This window comes from Propithecus coquereli, unplaced genomic scaffold, assembly GCF_000956105.1.
Source record: "Propithecus coquereli isolate 6110/MARCELLA unplaced genomic scaffold, Pcoq_1.0 Scaffold720, whole genome shotgun sequence".
Taxonomy (NCBI): Eukaryota; Metazoa; Chordata; class Mammalia; order Primates; family Indriidae; genus Propithecus; species Propithecus coquereli.
Window position 1 is genome coordinate 506,312 of NW_012153286.1, and position 16,029 is coordinate 522,340.

Consider the following 16,029-nt stretch of genomic DNA (forward strand, 5'->3'; position numbering starts at 1 on the left):
TTCAAGAAGCCACTGTCCATTAGTATCTCTAGTACTTTAGCTCTTACTAACTTCAGAGAGGAGGCTGGGAAGTTTTCAGGTTTATGGAGTTTCACAACTACTAGGTTGGATGAAGCAATCATGACAGAGATGGGGACTGACAGAAGCCCTATTCCTAGGGTGATTTTCATATGCTTTCTTTTAAATAAATTACCTAATAAATAGAATTAAATCTTCATGGCTCAAACTAACCAACATTCTTCCTTCTACTAGTTGTCATTTGTCATTATCCCTTCCTATTTATTGTCATGGACAAATATAGGGAGAGATAATCAGTTTGAGCAAGAAATGTCTGCCTTTTGGTAATTGTCTTTTCTCTCCCTCTCACTGACTTTTAGAAGAGAAGTCATCTGTGCCTACTTTGCTGACAAAAGTGCTTACAGTTTGAGCAATCTTTGTCCTAAAGGAGGAAGGGAAGGAGAAAGGGAGGGTCACTCATGAGACAGATGATTAGCTGGCTCTATCTTTGCCTCCTCTCTCATCAGGGAAAAGTTGGCACTCAGAAACAAAGGATCCTTTAATGCAAGATACAGATACTGCATCCGCTGGGGCCTGGCCTAAAATGCACACAGTCAATGGCTATATAAACAGATCTCTGCCAGGTATGTACACACCTGATCAGCAATCCGCAGGGTTTTCTAAATTCAGCACCAGAGCTCTCTTCCTTAGTTCTCAAGCAGCTCTGCATCCCAGAGAAAAGTCCACTGAATTCTGGCCGCTGGAGATCTTAAAGTATAGTGGTTGATTCCTCTTTCATTCACCTGAAAATGAAGGCCTGCCCATAAATATAGAGCTCACAGTCAGATTTCTCTTTCCTTTTGCTTAAATATAAGCAGGCAAATGAGGATTAACCAACATTTAAGAAGAGCCTGATATATACTAGGGATAAGCAAAGATAAACAAAGAAAATAATAATCACAGAAGAAAAAGACATAATGCTCAGAACAGAACTTGTCAAAAGCTTTAATTAGTATTTTCATAAACATTCAAGAAGATACTACAGTAATAAAGTAACAAAGGATTCCATCAAAAAGAAACAATCAGAGCAAGAACATCCTCATAAAAATTAGAAATATGATTGTCAAAATACAAACTCAATAGGAGGTAGGAAGAATACAGAAAATCTCCTGCAAAGTTAAAGAAAAAAAGAAAAAGAGATTGAGAATACAATGGACCCTTGAACAGTGTTTGGGTTAGAAATGCTGAACTCCTGCACAGTAAAAAATCTGTGTATAACTTTGACCCCCCAAAAACTCAATTACTGATAGCCTACTGTTGACTGGGAACCTTATTGATAACATAAATAGTTGAGTAATATATATTTTATATGTTATATGTATATATATTGTATTCTTATAATAAATTGAGCTAGAGAAAAGAAAATGTTATTAAGAAAATCATAAGGAAGAGAAAACAGATTTACAGTACTGTACTGTATTTATCAATACCGTGAGTTTATGTCGTCTATTTATAAGATGAATCATCTGTCTAAAATGGAGGACACCTGCAACTGCAGACCTTAATCTATGGTAGATATCAATCAATTCAGCTTTTTCTTCTAATGTCATGACTTTTCTTTACTTCTTGGGTGCACCTCCAGCATCACTAGTGGCACTTCATATGGGTTATTCAAGGCTCATGATATTGCACAAAACACAATGAAAAATATGCAAGAACTGTGAAAGATCACTTATTGCTGTGATACTCAATTTGATGGACAGATGAAATGCTCATGCAGATATGATTAGCATCACATGGCATTTTAAGTGGATGAATGTAACACTTGAGCTCACTGCAATAGCAATAGCAGGTGGCTACAAAATTATTACAGTAGTATAGTATGTATTACAGTATATTTTATGCAGTTATAACTTAATACTGCATCTTTACATTTGTTTACATTTCTCTCAACTGGGAATGGCACCATCTACAGTCTGTAAAGGTTTTTGTGCTTGAGTTTTGATACATTTTAACTTTTATAATAGATTTGTGTATATTTTATGATAGTATGTGATAAAATAGCCTAGTATCTACATATAGAGTTTGCATTCATGAAATACCTAACTTTTTCTTAATTTTTTCAATATTTCTAGACTACAGAGTTTGTCTGGATTTTTTCAAATTGTTGCAAATCTCCAAAAATTTTTCCAATATATTTATTGGAAAAAATCTGAATATCAGTGGACCAATGCAGTTCAAATCATTCAAGGGTGAACTATATGTTTTAAAACAGATTTAAAAATCAAAGAAACAATAGAAGAAAATGTTAAGAATTAACATATTATCATATTAAAATTGCCCTTCTGGAGCTTGCAAATAGCTGAACACATGGAGGTTCCTGAAGGGTGATGTACCCAGAGAGGTCATGGAAGCCCTGAACCTCTTCCCACATACCTCTCCCTATGCATCTTTTCCATTTACTGTTCATCAAAAAAGGTTGCTGGCCCCTAAATTATAGGGACACTGTGTTCTACTGGACAAAGCTTGAGGAGAGGGGCTGTGGCTTCTATTGTCTTCTTTCTAGCCCTCCATTTCTAGATGTCTAATTTAAATAGTGTATGATGGGTGGACCAAGATGGCAGAATAGGACTCTTCAGCAATTACCTCCCCTTAGAAACATCAAATTGAACTATCCATGCATGAAATTACCTTCACAAGAGCTAGGAAAACCTGAACACACTAGTGAGACTATGAAGCCCTTTTGGACCATGAAGGTGAGTTAAAACTGTAGTTGGATGGTAAGGGGATTGGTTCTTTATGACTGAGGCCCTTCCCCTCAAGCCATTACAGTACCAAATGTGGGAAATCCCCCTGGATTCACGATTTCTACACTGGAAAAACGTGATCTGGAGGCAGACATTCGGCTTCACCACCATACCAGGTCCCTCCACAGGAAATACACTTCTGCATCAGTCCATGGAGAGGACTACAAGTAGCAACTGGGTTGAACCACTCAAGGCCAGCTACAAAGAGAGGGGGTGGGACTAGTGGCTACCAGCATGGGGAACTTGGTGGTGGCTCACCACTTCTGCCAGAGGAGATGGTGCACCAGAGAGGCTGTTTATGGGCACCATGCTTCCCACAGCGTGGTTCACAGATCCTCCAGACTTGAGGGCCTGGTCGGCTCTCCCACATGGCCTGTGTGCCATCTCTGGTTCTCCCACAGGCCCATCCAAGTTGGACACTGCATTAGCAGCAGAACCAGCACGAGACTTGAGTCTAACCTGGGCTTAGGGCGCCCTCTTGTGATGAAATGGAATACAACAGCCAGCCCACTCAATTTCTAAAGAAGCCCACTGAAATAGAACAATCACAAAGCCAGACTGCAAAGACTGGAAAAAATACCCAATTCTTCAATGTGTAGCCAGAGATGCACATCTACAAAGAATAAGAATAGCCTAAGATAGATGACCTCACCAAATGAACAAAACAAGCTACCAGTAACTAATCCTAAAGATATGCAGATGAATGATCTGGCAGCCAAAGAATACAAAATAGCTGTTTTAAGAAAACCCAATGAACTTCGAGAAAACACAGAGAAACAATTCAGACATTTATCAGAGAATTTTAAATAATAAAAAATTAAACAGAAGTCCTGGAACTGAAAATGATAATAAACAAAATGAAAAATGCATCAGCAGTGGAGATGATCAAGCAGAAGAAAGAATCGGCAAGCTCAAAGACAGTTTATAAAAAAATATACGGTCAGAGAAGAAAAAAGAAATAATGAGAAGTAATGAAGAAAACTTATGGGATATATGGGACACCATCTAAAGAGTAAATTTATATGTCGTTGACATTCAAGAGCGGCTAGAGAATGACAAAAGTGTAGAAAGATTATTCAGAGGTCTCTTTCTATAATAGCAGAAAGCTTTCCAAATCTGGGGAAGATACAAATATCCAGATACAGGAAGGTCAAAGATCACCAATGAGATTCAACCCAAAAGACAAAGAGAGGATCCTGAAACAGGGAAGAGAAAAGAAGCAAATTACATATAAGGGAATTCTAACATGCCTGGCAACAGACTTCTCAGCAGAAACCCTACAGACCAAGAGAGAGTAGGAGTATATACTCAAAGTGCTGAAGGGAAAAAAAAAATATCTTGCAACCAAGAATACTGTACCCAGCAATGCTATCCTTCAAAAATGAAGGAGAGATAAAGACATTGCCAGACAAACAAAAGCTGAGGGAATTCATTACAACCAGACCTGTTTTACTGGAAACACTAAAGGGAATTCTTCAATTGAAAGAAAAGGATCCTATTGAGTAACGCAAAAACATCCAATAGTATAAAAACAACAGGTAAAAGTAAGTATCCAGACAAATTCAGAATACTCTAACATGATAATTGTGGGACATAAACTTCTTATATCTTTAGTAGGAAGATTAAAAGACAAAAGTAAATAAAAATAATAAAAAGCTGCAATAATTTGTTAAAGGATAAGCAATATAAGAATATATAAATCATGACATAAAACATAAAGCGTGAAAGAGTAATGGAGTTAAAGTGTAACGGGTTTTTTTTCTTTTTCTCGTGATCAAAATTAAGTTGTTATTAGCTCAAAATAACCTATTGTAACCATAAGATGTTTTGGGTAAGCTTCATGGTAACCACAAAGCAAAAACCTTTAATAGATACACTAAAAATAAAAAAACAAGGAATACAAACATACTGATAGAGAAAATCACTTAACCACAAAGTAAAAGAGGAAGAAACAAAGCATCTATAAAAATAACTATAAAACAAGTAAAAATATGGCAGTACCAAGTTCTTGCCTATCAATAATTAACTTGAATATAAATGCATTAAATCCTCCAACTAAAAAATAGAGAGTAGCTGAATGGATAAAATAACAAGTTCAAAATATATATGTTTTCTGACAGATATTCTTTCACCTGTAAGGACAAACATAGGCTGAAAGTGAATGGATGAAAAAAGATTCTATGCAAATGGAACCCAAGAGAAAGCAGAAGTAGCTATACTTACATCTGATAAAATATACTTTAAGTCAAAAACTATAACAAGAGTCAAATGATAAAGAAGTTGATACAACAAGAGGACATATCATATATATATATTATATATATATATATTATATATATATATATACACCCCAAACATTGAAGCTCCTAAATATATAAAGCAAACATTAATAGATCTAAAGGGAGAGATAGGCAGCAATAAAATATTAGTAGGGACTTCAATATTTCACTTTCACCAATGGACAGATCATCAAGACAGAAAATAACAAAGAAACATCAGATATGAACTTCACTTCAGACATTTACAGAACATTCCACCCAACAGCTGCAGAATTCACCTTCTTCTGAACTGCGCATGGAACATTCTCTAGGATAAATCATATGTTAGGTGACAGAACAAGTCTTAAATAATTCAGAAAAACTGAAGTATCTTTTTTGACAACCATGGAATAAAACTAGAAATCAACAATAGGAAGAACTTTGGAAGCTGTACAAATACATGGAAATTAAGCAACATACTCTTAAACAGCCAATGGGTCAGTGAAGAAATTAAAAGAGAAATTTAAAAATTTCTTGAGACAAATGAAAATAGAAACACAACATACCAAAACTTATGGGATATAACAAAAGCAATCCTTAGAGAAAAGTTTATACCAAGAAAAACCTATATCACAAAAAAAGGAGAAAGAACTCAAATAAAAAACCTAATGACTGGGAGGCCGAGGCGGGCGGATTGTTTGAGCTCAGGAGTTCGAAACCAGCCTGAGCAAGAGCGAGACCCCGTCTCTACTAAAAATAGAAAGAAATTAATCAGACAACTAAAAATATATGGAAAAAATTAGCCGGGCATGGTGGCGCATGCCTGTAGTCCCAGCTACTCGGGAGGCTGAGGCAGAAGGATGGCTTGAGCCCAGGAGTGTGAGGTTGCTGTGAGCTAGGCTGATGCCACGGCACTCTACCCCGGGCAACACAGTGAGACTTTGTCTCAAAAACAAAGACAAAAACAAAAAAACCTAATGATGCATCTCATAGAACTAGAAAAACAAGAACAAACCAAACCCAAAATTAGTATAAGAAAATAAATAATAAAGATCAGAGCAAAAATAATCAAAATAGAGAATGAAAAAATACAAAAGATCAAATAATGAAGCTATTCTTATATCAGATTAAAAGACTTTAAATCAACAACAGTAAAAAAAGACAAAGCTTGTCATTATATAATGATAATGGTATCAATTCAACAAGAAGATATAGTAATCACACACACACACACACACACACACAGACACACACACACATATATACCTAACACTGGAGCCCCTAGATTTATAGAACAAACACTACTAGACCCAATAAAATGAATAAACAGCAACACAATAATTGTAGGAAACTTCAACACTCCTCATACAGTGTTGGTGGGAATGTAAATTAGTACATCCACTATGGAAAAGAGCATGAAGATTCCTCAGAAAACTACAAATAGAACTACCACGTGATCCAGTAATCCCATTACTGGGTATATATATACAAAGGAAATGAAATCAGCATGTCCAAGAGGTATCCACACTGCTAGGTTTATTGCAGCACTACTCACAATAGCCAAGATAAAGAATCCACCTAAATGTCCATCAACGGATGAATGGATAAAAAAAAAAAAAAATGGAATACCATTCATCCATAAAAAAGACAAAATCCTGTCATTTGAGACATGGATGAGCTTGAAAGACATTATGTTAAGTGAAATAAGCCAGACAGAGAAAGATAAATACTGCACGATTTCATTCATAAGTGGAATCTAAAAAATTTGATCTCATAGAAGTTGAGAATAGAATAGTGGTTACCAGAGACTGGGGAGAATGGGGGTGGGAGGTGATGGGGAGAGGGTGGTCAATGGGTACAATGTTACATTTAAATGGCAAGAATAAGTTCTGGTGCTCTATTGCACATCAGGGTGACTATAGTTGACAATAATGCATAGCATATCTCAAATAGCTAGAAGAGAGGATTTTAAATGTTCTCACAACAAAGAAATGATAAATGTTTAAGGTGATGGATATGCTAGTTACCCCGATTTGGTCATTAAACTGTATATACATGTATTGAAACATCGCATTTTACCCCACGACTATGTACAATTATTATGTATCAATAAAAAAGTTTTAAAGAATAAAATTGCTCATCAGGATAAACAAAGACACCCACTCCCCAATTATCATTGTGGCATTGCAGAGCACAAAGAGAACATACTTAAAGCTTCTCCTTGGAGAAACAGGTCAGAATGCAAAAGAATTGGAATTAGAATTACAATATAATGGAGCAAAGGATCTTAAAAGATCTAAGGTAAAAATTATTTTGAACCTAGAATGTATAATCAATTTTATGGGAAGAAAAAAGACATTTTCAGAAATGGAAGGCCTTAGAAGCCATAGTAGAAGTAGTAATTTAAAGAGGAATTGGGGAGATTCTTCAACCCAAGAAAATAATGAAGGAAGATTAGGGATATTTTCTTTCTTAATTCTTTTCTGTATTTTCCAATAATTCCATAATGAATATGTATAATTTTAGAATTACAAAAGAAATTAAATTTAAAAATGTACAAGTCCCTGCTCTCACATAGCTTATAGTAGAGAGAGATAGCAATCAAATAATCATAATAATAAATGCAAAATTATAAGCTGAGCATTGTTCTGAAGGAAAATTACATAATTCTAAGTGAACATATAATAAAGCAGTCTGACCTAGACTGGGGAATCAGAGGAGGCTTTGCTGAGGACATGCCAAGTTGAACTGAACTTTGAAATAGGATCAAGAATAGGGAAATGAGACAATGTGAGATGAGATTGGAGAGATACCAGGAATTAAACCAATTAGGGCCTTCTAGTCCTTAGTAGAGAGTTTGGACTTTATTCTATGTGGAATGACAGCCACTGAAGGATTTTAGGCTGAATTGTAAAAATATTACATCAGTTTCCTTATGGGTGAAAGGGTTAGAGGGGAATATGACCAAATGTGGGGAGACTTGTAAAGAAGCTATATCAGTGGTTCAGATAAGAGATAATGATAGCTTGGATTAAGATGGCAGTAGTAGTAATGATGGAGAAAAATAGATATATTTGAAAGCTTTAAGAACCAAAATAGGAGATATCTGTGCCCTCATAGTTCACAGTGTGGGATCAGAATTATGGCTGCTTGGGTTCAAATCCTGAGCCATCTTTGGTTAAATATATTCCTAGATATTTAGACCCTTTCAGACATCGGCGTGGGCAAGGAATTCTGGAAGAAGACGCCCAAAGCAATCACTGCAGCAACAAAAATAAATAAATGGGATCTGATCAAATTAAAAACCTTTTGCATGGCCAAGGAAACTATCATTAGAGTGAATAGACCGCCTACAGAATGGGAGAAAATACTTGCTCTCTACACATCCAATAAAGGGCTGATAACAAGAATCTATCTAGAACTTTAAAAAATCAACAAGAAAAAATCAAACAACCCCATCAACAAATGGCCAAAGGAAATGAACAGAAACTTTTCAAAAGAAGACAGAATAATGGCCAGAAAACATATAAAAAATGCTCAACATCTCTAATCATTAGGGAAATGCAAATCAAAACCACAATGAGATATCACCTAACCCCAGTGAGACTGGCCTCTATCAAAAAATCCCCAAACAACAAATGCTGGTGAGGATGTGGAGAGACAGGAACACTCTTATACTGCTGGTGGGACTGCAAATTAGTGCAACCTTTGTGGAAAAGAATTTGGAGACACCTCAAAGAGCTCAAAATAGAAATACCATTTGATCCAGCAATAGCACTATTAGGCATCTACTCAAAAGAGCAAAAGACATTCTATAATAAAGACATCTGCACCCAAATGTTTATGGCAGCACAATTCACTATTGCAAGGATGTGGAAACAACCAAAGTGCCCGTCAATTCATGAGTGGATCATTAAAATTTGGTATATGTGTACAATGGAATATTACTCAATCATAAGAAACGACAATGATCTAGCACCTCTTATATTTTCCTGGATTGAACTTAAGCCCATTATCCGAAGTGAGGTATGACAAGATCGGAAGAATGGGCTCTACTTGTACTCGCAATCAAATTGGTACTAACTGATGAACACTAGGGTGCTTACATGGCAGTAATATTCTCCAGGGGTTAGGGGGATGGGGGAGTAAACCCACAACTAAAGGACACGGGGAGCATTGTAGAGGGGAAGGGCATGCCTCTAACCCTCGCTTGGGTGAGACAAAGACATAAAATGTAACCATAATGTTTGTACCCTCAAAACATCTTTTCTGATGATATGATATTATATTTAGAAAACCCCAAGGATTCAACCAAGAGACTCCTGGAGTTTATAAATGAATTCAGTAAAGTCTCAGGATACAAAATGAATACACACAAATCAGAGGCTTTCATATACGCCAATAGCAGTCATACCAAGAACCAAATCAAAGACTCAATTCCCTTCACAATAGCAACAAAGAAAATAAAGTACCTAGGAATATATTTAACTAAGGAAGTAAAAGATCTCTATAGGGAAAACTATGAAACACTGAGGAAGGAAATAGCAGAGGACGTAAACAGGTGGAAAACCATACCGTGCTCGTGGGTCAGCAGAATCAACATTGTTAAAATGTCTATACTACCCAAAGTGATCTACAGATTCAATGCAATCCCTATTAAAATACCAACATCATTCTTCACAGATGTAGAAAAATTAATTTTACGCTTCATATGGAACCAGAGAAGACTCCGTATAGCAAAAGCAATTCTAGGCAATAAAAACAAAATGGGAAGTGTCAATTTACGAGACTTCAAACTATACTACAAGGCTGTAGTAATCAAATCAGCTTGGTACTGGCACATGAACAGAGTCACTGACCAGTGGAACAGAACTGAGAACCCAGATATAAAACCATCCTCATATAGCCATCTAATCTTTCACAAAGCAGACAAAAACATACACTGGGGAAAAGAATCCTTATTCAATAAATGGTGCTGGGAAAACTGGATAGCCACATGTAGAAGACTGAACCAGGATCCACACCTTTCACCTCTCACAAAAATCAACTCACGCTAGGTAACAGACTTAAACCTAAGGAGTGAAACTATTAGAATTCTAGAGGAAAACGTTGGAAATACTCTTCTGGACATTGGCCTAAGCAAAGAATTTATGAAGAAGACCCCAAAGGCAATCACAGCAACAACCAAAATAAATAAATGGGACCTGATCAAATTAAAAAGCTTCTGCACAGCCAAAGAAACTGTCACAAGAGAAAACAGGCGACCTACAGAATGGGAGAAAATTTTTGCATGCTACAAATCCGATAAAGGGCTGTTAACTAGAATCTATCTAGAACTTTAAAAAATCAACAATAAAAAATCAAACAACCCTATCAAAAAGTGGGCAAAGGACATGAACAGAAACTTTTCAAAAGAAGACAGAATAATGGCCAAAAAACATATGAAAAAATGCTCAACATCTCTAATCATCAGGGAAATGCTAATCAAAACCACAATGAGATATCACTTATCTCCAGTGAGACTGGCCTTTATCAAAAAGTCCGAAAACAGTAAATGTTGGCATGGATGCGGAGAGATAGGAACACTCATACACTGATGGTGGGACTGCAAACAAGTACAACCTACGTGGAAAGCAATATGGAGATACCTTAAAGAGATACAAGTAGAAGTACCATTTGATCCAGCAATTCCATTACTGGGCATCTACCCAAAAGAACAAAAGACACTCTATAAAAAAGACACTCTATAAAAAAGACACCTGCACTCGAATGTTTATAGCAGCACAATTCACAATTGCAAAGATGTGGAAACAACCCAAGTGCCCATCAATACATGAGTAGATTAATAAAATGTCATATTTGTATACCATGGAGTACTATTCAGCTACAAGAAACAATGGTGATATAGCACCTCTTGTATTCTCCTGGATAGAGCTGGAACGCATTCTACTAAGTGAAGTATCTCAAGAATGGAAAAATAAGCACCACATGTACTCACCAGCAAATTGGTTTCACTGATCAACACCTAAGTGCACATATAAGAAAAACATTTATTGGGTGTCAGGCAGGTGGGAGGGGGGAAGAGGGGATGGGTATATGCATAGATAATGAGTGCAATGCGCACCATCTGGGGGATGGACACGCTTGAAGCTCTGAGTTGGGGGGACAAGGGCAACATGCGTAACCTAAACGTCTGTACCCTCATAATATGCTGAAATAAAAAAAAATCCTGAGCCAGTTAATTAACCTCTCTGGGCATCAGTTTCCTCTCCTATAAGAGAGGAATGACAATAGTAGTTTCTACATTCATAGAGCTGTTATAAGGAATGAATGAGTTAATACTTGTAAAATCTTTGGACAGTGCATGACATAAAACAAATGCTCAATAAATATTAGCTGTTATTAATCATATTGCCATGGTTGGAGTTAGATTGGCTATTGGAGGTGAGAATGGTGATAAGGATAACTCTCACTTGCATAACTCAATGCAGGATGGTGCCATTTACTGAGATGAGGAACTCTGGAAGAGCATGAAGTGATGAAGATTGTAAATTTGGTTTGGGACACGTAGGTTTTATGATATATCCACATAGAGATATTGAGAAGGTGATGGGATGCCTGAGTCTGGAGTTCCAGGAGAGGTCATGAAAGGAGACAGAAGAAGGAGCAGTCTGAACAGTAGGGGAACAAAACTTAGAGAGATGTTGGCACAGAAGCCAAGGGAGGAGAGAGTTTCAAGAAGGAATGAACAGTCAACAGGTGCAGATGAAGACTGAAAAATGTCCATTGGATTTAGAAGCATGTGGTGATTGGTGATCTTGGCAAGAGCTATTGGTTTGATAGTACCCCAATGCCCTTGGTAAGTTTGTTTACAAGTCAAGGTAATGATAAAATGTGTAAGTCAATTTGTCTGTCCTGTCCTAGCAAGTGTTTTCCATTTCAAATTCTCTACTTCTTAGCCCATAGCTATCTTATTCCTGCTTTACAGGTCTGATTGGGTGCCACAGGAAATCAGTGTATTGGCATGTGATTGGAATGGGCACCACTCCTGAAGTTCACTCAATATTCCTCGAGGGTCACACATTTCTTGTGAGGAACCATCGCCAGGCCTCCTTGGAAATCTCACCAATAACTTTCCTTACTGCTCAGACACTCTTGATGGACCTTGGACAGTTTCTACTGTTTTGCCATATCTCTTCCCACCAACATGGTAATATGTTGGATCTTAAAAATGAGTGTCACAAATATCAAGTTCTACTTTTAGTGAAATTTAGTGGACAGTGTATATGAATATAGTGTGTTGCAGAGGGTGGCATACTGTTACTATGTTAGACCTCAATTGAGATCCCCTAATTGCTGCCTTCCAGAGTAAAGATTTTACCTTGAGTATAAGAGGGCTTGAGTATTAGTAGTACTGATGGATTTTTAGTTAAATGCCTGTGATAGAGGGAGAAGAAGTGGTTTAGGGATGAATCAGGTAGGGAAAATGGGGAAGACAGTATGTCATTGATTTTCCAGCCTGATCTCATTAACTAGGCTTCAATACTGTGGAGACAGGGACTGAAGATTGTAGCTGAAGAGGTGTTTTATGAAGAGAAATCTAGTGAAATGGAAAAAAGATCACTGGCTAGGTTGTAACCATAAGGGCTCCAGTATATAACTAGTGATGCCCAGAGCAGTAAATGCAAATATGAAAGTATATTGTAGTGCTCAACGTGAGATACCAGACACCTGGAGGAGAGACACCTGGGAAACTTGGGACATGTCAAGAGGTAGATTTTAGGTGAAGCAACATGGGATTGGAAGCTCGTTAGGATATGTGGGGTACCACATGAGGTTTTCAAGCACTACCTGACTACTTTGCAAAGGGTCAAAAGTCCTGTGTAAGCAAGTAGGGACAATGATACCTAGTTTCAATTTATTGTTAATGTGACTTCATTTGTAGCTACTAGTTGGGCAAATTCAGATTGCATCATTATTTTATCCCCATTTTTCTTCTTGTGTACTTACTCTGCAAACTCTTACTTATATTAAACTAATAACCCTCTTTACTCCTCTACTGTGGCCTTTGAGGACTGCCTTAATCAGTTTGTGCTGCTATAACATAATTCCACAGACTGAGTAATTTTTAATGGACAGAAATTTATTGGCTCACAATTCTGGAGGCTGGGAAGTTCAATATCAAGGTGCCAGCATCTAACAAAGGCCTTCTTGCTGCAGGTGGAAGGCATTACATGGCGAAAGGGCAAAGACAGGGTGAGAGAGAGAGCGAGAGGGGGCAAATCCACTCCCACAGTAAAGAACCCACTCCCACGAACCCATTTCCAAGATAACAGCATTAGTCCATTCATGAGAGTGAAACCCTCATGACCTAAACATGTCCTAAATGTTCCCCTCTCAATACTGTCACAATGGAAATTAAATTTCAACATGACTTTTGGAGGGGACAAACATTCAAACCATAGAAAGGGTTGTTGGTTAAAAATGTTAGGGAGACCCTAATCTGTCATGTTGAACAGCACTTCTTTGTTCCTATTGCTCTCATATTAACCCTCTCTTCAGGTTCTTCATTTGCTTTAGAAAAGAGACTTGATCTTCCATGGCAAGAGCCACCATTTTTCCCCTTACGTTATATCGGTGACCTTGTTTATAGTCCTCTGTAGTGATTAAGAATAGAAACCTCTTTTTCCATTATGTTACATAATATTTACAGGATTTTGACAAGACATTAGGGGACAAACAGTCATATCGGGTGAGTAACAGGAAGCTGATGCACAAACAAAATCCTGCAGACACAGAGGAATAGGTCATTTCCTTGAATACAGATTGATCATTACCCAGTTTGAGCCTGATTCAGTTTAAGAGGAGTTTATTTTTTGTTTTGTTTTATTTTGTTCTATCCTTTTGATAGATTCTCACCACTGATTTTAATCCTCATTTTTCAGAAAAATGTTTTATCTTATTGGACCTCAAACAAAACCTTTTATCTTGAGATGTCCTGTTCCCCATAATCTAGTAAACAGGTCTCCCTTCTTAGAAGTATTTGATATTCAAAATAGCCCTATGGTATAAATAGGTAGGGATTATTAATATCCATATTTTATAAAGCATAAAGATGAGACTAAGAATTTTAAACAAACTTGCCACAGGGTTTACAACTAATCACAGGCAGATATGCCCCTAAAATACATATCTCCTTTATTTTAAGTTGTATTTCTTCATATTTTCACAAACTTAGAGTATATCTTAAAATTTATATCTACGCTAACATTTTTCCTGATGAGCTATTGTTAAATAAATGATCTGTATTATAATCCGATTGAGTAAATATAGAAATCGTCAGGTGACTGTGGGAATGGGGAGCTTCTCTGGCTGAGAATATGCAGTTCCTCAGGTCTCCTTGTTTATAATTTGGGTGTGGGTGAGTGATAGGCTCAAAGCCAGTTCCATAAGGGAAATACTCATATGTATTATAAGAGCAAAAGAATAAGTTTTGAAAAAGAAGTAAAACATATGTGGAGGAGAGTCAGGAAGAAGGGTAATGGTGAGCGCAAAGACCAGAGGAAGAAACTAGCAAGTACCAGGTAATACATAAAGAAGAGTTCCAAGAAAGGATATTGGTGTGGAGTGGGGATCGCTTAGGAGAGAGCACTGAGGGCCTAATAAAAGAGAAAAAAGTCATAGAAGTTAAGGCAGGAAATTTTTGTGTGAGTCTGATATTGTTTGGTTTGTCTGACTCCAGATGGCATGGAAGCTTATGTCAAAGTAGATAGCTGCCCAGAAGAACCCCAATTACGGATGAAAAACAATGAAGAAGAGGAAGATTATGACAATGATCTTGCTGATTCTGAAATGGATGTGTTCAAATTTGATGATGACAACTCTCCTTCCTTTATTCAAATTCGCTCGGTAGCCAAAAAACATCCTAAAACTTGGGTACATTACATTGCTGCTGAAGAAGAGGACTGGGACTATGCTCCCTCAGTCCTCACCCCTGATGATAGGTAATACCCTTTTGACTCTTGGCACTATCTCTTTGCCATACTCAAAAGGTTCTTCCCAGTTATTCAAACCAACAAATCCTTAAGCCATGTTTAGGGTTAGGTACAGGTATGGAATCAAATGGCAAGGGTGTTGACATATTTGGAGACTAACAGCTAACCATCGGAGATGCTTGTATTTTTCTTGCTCCTTGCCTGGATTAATCATATCAGCTGTTTTAGAGTTGGGTTTGAACCTATGTAGAAATTTCCACTCCAACCTCTCATCTTTTTGTCTTTCATACAGAAGTTATAAAAGTCAATATTTGAACAATGGTCCTCAGAGGATTGGTAGGAAGTACAAAAAAGTTCGATTTATGGCATACACCGATGAAACCTTTAAGACTCGTGAAGCTATTCAGTATGAATCAGGAATACTGGGACCTTTACTTTATGGGGAAGTTGGAGACACATTGTTGGTAAGTTATGGAAAAGATCTAAGGTCAGGTAAGAAGACGTCTGGAAGGTTTTGAGTTTCCAAAATACTTCATAATTCAGCCTCATCTCCAATGGATATGATCTTTTAAAAATTATAAATGTTATACAAATAAATGCTGATTATACATTCTTTTTTAAAATTTTTTTTATTTCAGCACATTATGGGGGTACAGATGATTAGGTTACGTATGATGCCCTTGCCCTCCCTCCCCCCCAAGTCCGAGCTTCAAGTGTGTCCATTACCCCCGAGGTGTGCATCGCGCTCATTGTTTGTGCGTATGCCCGTCCCCTCCTCCCCGCCCCCGTTGCCCAACATCCAATAAATGTTATTCCTATATGTGCACTTAAATGTTGATCAGCTAATACCAATTTGATGGTGAGTACATGTGGTGCTTGTTTTTCCATTCTTGGGATATCTCGCTTAGAGGAATGTGTTCCAGCGCTTTCCAGGAGTATACAAGAGGTGCTATATCACCATTGTTTCTTAAA

At 37.2% G+C, this 16,029-nt stretch overlaps 1 protein-coding gene across 1 annotated transcript in view; it reads left to right on the forward strand.

Annotated features, from left to right (window-relative positions):
• The window catches only part of F8 (coagulation factor VIII, procoagulant component), a 184,996-nt gene that overhangs the window by 38,353 nt on the left and 130,614 nt on the right, over positions 1–16,029 (forward strand). The window contains exons 6-9 of the mRNA XM_012661588.1: positions 525–641; positions 12,051–12,272; positions 14,805–15,066; positions 15,350–15,521. Coding sequence (XP_012517042.1) covers positions 525–641; positions 12,051–12,272; positions 14,805–15,066; positions 15,350–15,521 — 773 coding nt within the window. The remainder of the gene's footprint in view (positions 1–524; positions 642–12,050; positions 12,273–14,804; positions 15,067–15,349; positions 15,522–16,029) is intronic.